This window comes from Drosophila guanche, unplaced genomic scaffold (assembly GCF_900245975.1).
Source record: "Drosophila guanche unplaced genomic scaffold, DGUA_6, whole genome shotgun sequence".
Taxonomy (NCBI): Eukaryota; Metazoa; Arthropoda; class Insecta; order Diptera; family Drosophilidae; genus Drosophila; species Drosophila guanche.
In genome coordinates, this window is record NW_022996251.1 from 1 (window position 1) to 2,439 (window position 2,439).

General features: G+C 47.2%; 1 protein-coding gene across 1 annotated transcript; it reads right to left on the reverse strand.

Moving 5' to 3' along the window:
* Positions 1–150: 150 nt before the first annotated feature.
* On the reverse strand, positions 151–1,708 carry LOC117591642 (bromodomain testis-specific protein-like). The gene is made up of 2 exons (XM_034284966.1): positions 1,634–1,708; positions 151–1,500 (listed from the first exon to the last, which is right to left on the reverse strand). Exon 2 carries the CDS (start codon positions 1,495–1,497, stop codon positions 151–153), a length of 1,347 nt encoding a protein of 448 aa, XP_034140857.1. The 5' UTR covers positions 1,498–1,500; positions 1,634–1,708.
* Between the last annotated feature and the right edge of the window lie 731 nt (positions 1,709–2,439).

The following is a 2,439-nucleotide window of genomic DNA, read 5'->3' on the forward strand; positions in this document are numbered from 1 at the left end:
TTGGTCAGGCGGCCAGTGGCCCCGGAAACCCTGTCGCAACCCTATCGATAGAAAGCATGCAGTGAGTACTTCTCGCCTTGTGTTATTTATTCAAATTTCTGTTACAAACCAATAGGAATGATTTCTGTTTGCTTTCTTGGATAATTCAAGTTATTTAAGGAGTTCCTCTTTTTGAGATGGTGTCATGGCGTCCAATTTCAAACGAACCGCTTCGTGAGCCGTCGCTTTTACGTGAGCCATGCGTTCTTCATAATCAGGTACCATTTCCACGACCTTTTCGAAGGTCCTCTGTGTCGCTCTGCGGATCGATGGGCATTCGGTGAAGCAGGACATTGCGTTCTGCAGCATTCGGTGTAACTTAGTCAGAAACCAGTCCCAGCCCTTAAACTGCTCGCCCGCCAGCATCTTCTCCAGTATGTCCCAATCCAGAGGCTCATCATGGAAGTCATTATCTAGATTTTCTCCATAATGCATCCAGATCGACGAGATGTTGAATGGCCAAGAGTCCGCACAACAACGTAGAGCCTTGATCAGGGTCTGGCTGTATGTGCGCTCGATCTTCAGATTTAAAGGCATCAGGATAGCCGTTATGCTGAGTCGATCAAGGACTGGTTCGACTGGGAGTGGGTCGATTTTCACTTGAGTTCCGTAGTTGTTAAGAAGGTTTGGGGGTCGCTGAAGCTCTGGAAATTCGTGCGAGATAACAGCATTTTTATCGGCGTCAGCTCGGGTCAGACTTCGCGACCCTGGAGGTCGGCCACGACCACGACGGGCCGGTGTCACGGGCGTGAACTGTTTGCCATGGTGCCGATTCGGATGTAGATTGGGAACGGCCTCAAATGAAGGCAGTGGATCGTCTGCCTTTGGCTGATTTCCATTCTTGATTTCCACCTTGGTATTCATTGGAATGACAGCCTTTTCCTGGCGCGGGGTCTTCGGCAATGGAGAAGTTTTTGAAATGGCTGCCTTCCGCGGACGCCTGGTCTTGGCCTCAGCCCTACACTCATTGTGCAATTCCTGCTGCATTTTCGCCATGCGCAGCCAAAAGCACTCGCACAGGTTGACAGCAGCTTTAAACACGGGCGAGTCCGGACTGTTGTAGACTCTGCAGTTTTCGAAAATCAATAGAATGTCTTCCAGGACGTCTGCACCGCCCCAGTAGTATGTGTACTCAAATCTTTTCTTGATTGTGTTCAAGTCCATGGGGTTTGCGATTTTTTCGTGGTAGTCCCTGATCTTCAGCTTCACAGCATCGACAGGTTGGCGAAAGTGCAGCGAGGAAGGGTTGCGCGACAACGCATTCACAGCGGTTCTCAGTTTTAACAAGAAATTGGTTACCCTTCCCTTACGATTGGGTGGCGGCATCACCGGGGGCTGCACAATTCCATTTACCGGCTGCACTCTGGGCTCGCACCGTGGCGGCCGCTGCTCCCCTGGGTGCCGGTTTTCGAGCACGCTTAAAGCTTTCTCAAAGTCCTCACGACGCCTATCATCCATTGTCTGAGAATAGAGATTTCAATTAGATTTTGGACCGGCCAAATGGCTGTGGCAAGTGCCACAGGTAGACTTATCGTAGACTGTTCGAATTGACACATTCTATTAACCGAAAAACTTTATTGTAGAGCGTACTTACATTCCTTTTCTTCTCGCTGGTGGTTTAATTAAACCTTTTATTCAGATGCTTTTTTTTTGACAAGCATCTGAAAAGTGTTAGGGATGGCTGATAAAAAAGTAAGCACATCGATACACGCATTGTGTGCTATTGATATTCAGTGTTGAGCAATGCCAATAATATGGCATGTGAAAACGGGCTCTCTCGATATATCAGCCATCGATATGAGCCAAAAGCAATGGATCGGGCACGACCATTTAAGGTATATTATATACTTTTCAGGATATTTTGATCACGAAATTGGGTTCATTGTATATTTAGTAAATAGGAATGGTATAATGGTATATTTAATGAATTTCATTGGCCTATTAAATTACATTTTTAAAGTACCTGCGAACGAATTGGAACGCTGATTGCTGATTGATCTTAAGATCAATCTTTAGATCTTTAGAGGATCTAACTGATGGGCGGACAAGAGAGTGAGTGCCAGAGAGGAGTCAGAGATGTGTCTGAATTATAATGTCCTTTTATTCTGCTACTCTTCTGCTACTACTACTATTCTGCCACACCTTTCCAATGGTCCAGTCATCCGTCACCTCCGCACGGGCGAAGTTTGTGGCAGCCATCGATATGCGGACCACAATGGAAGCATGGTTCACCACCCCCGGGACCAGCATAGCATCCTCTGAGATCTCTCAGGTCCGCCGAGACCAATGGCAGAACTTGTGGCAAAGGTGGCTGCAGAGTTTGAGTCCTGTTCGGTGGCAATGATGGAAGAGGTTCCGGAAGATCAAATATGACCAAAATATGAGGGCTATGAGCAGTGC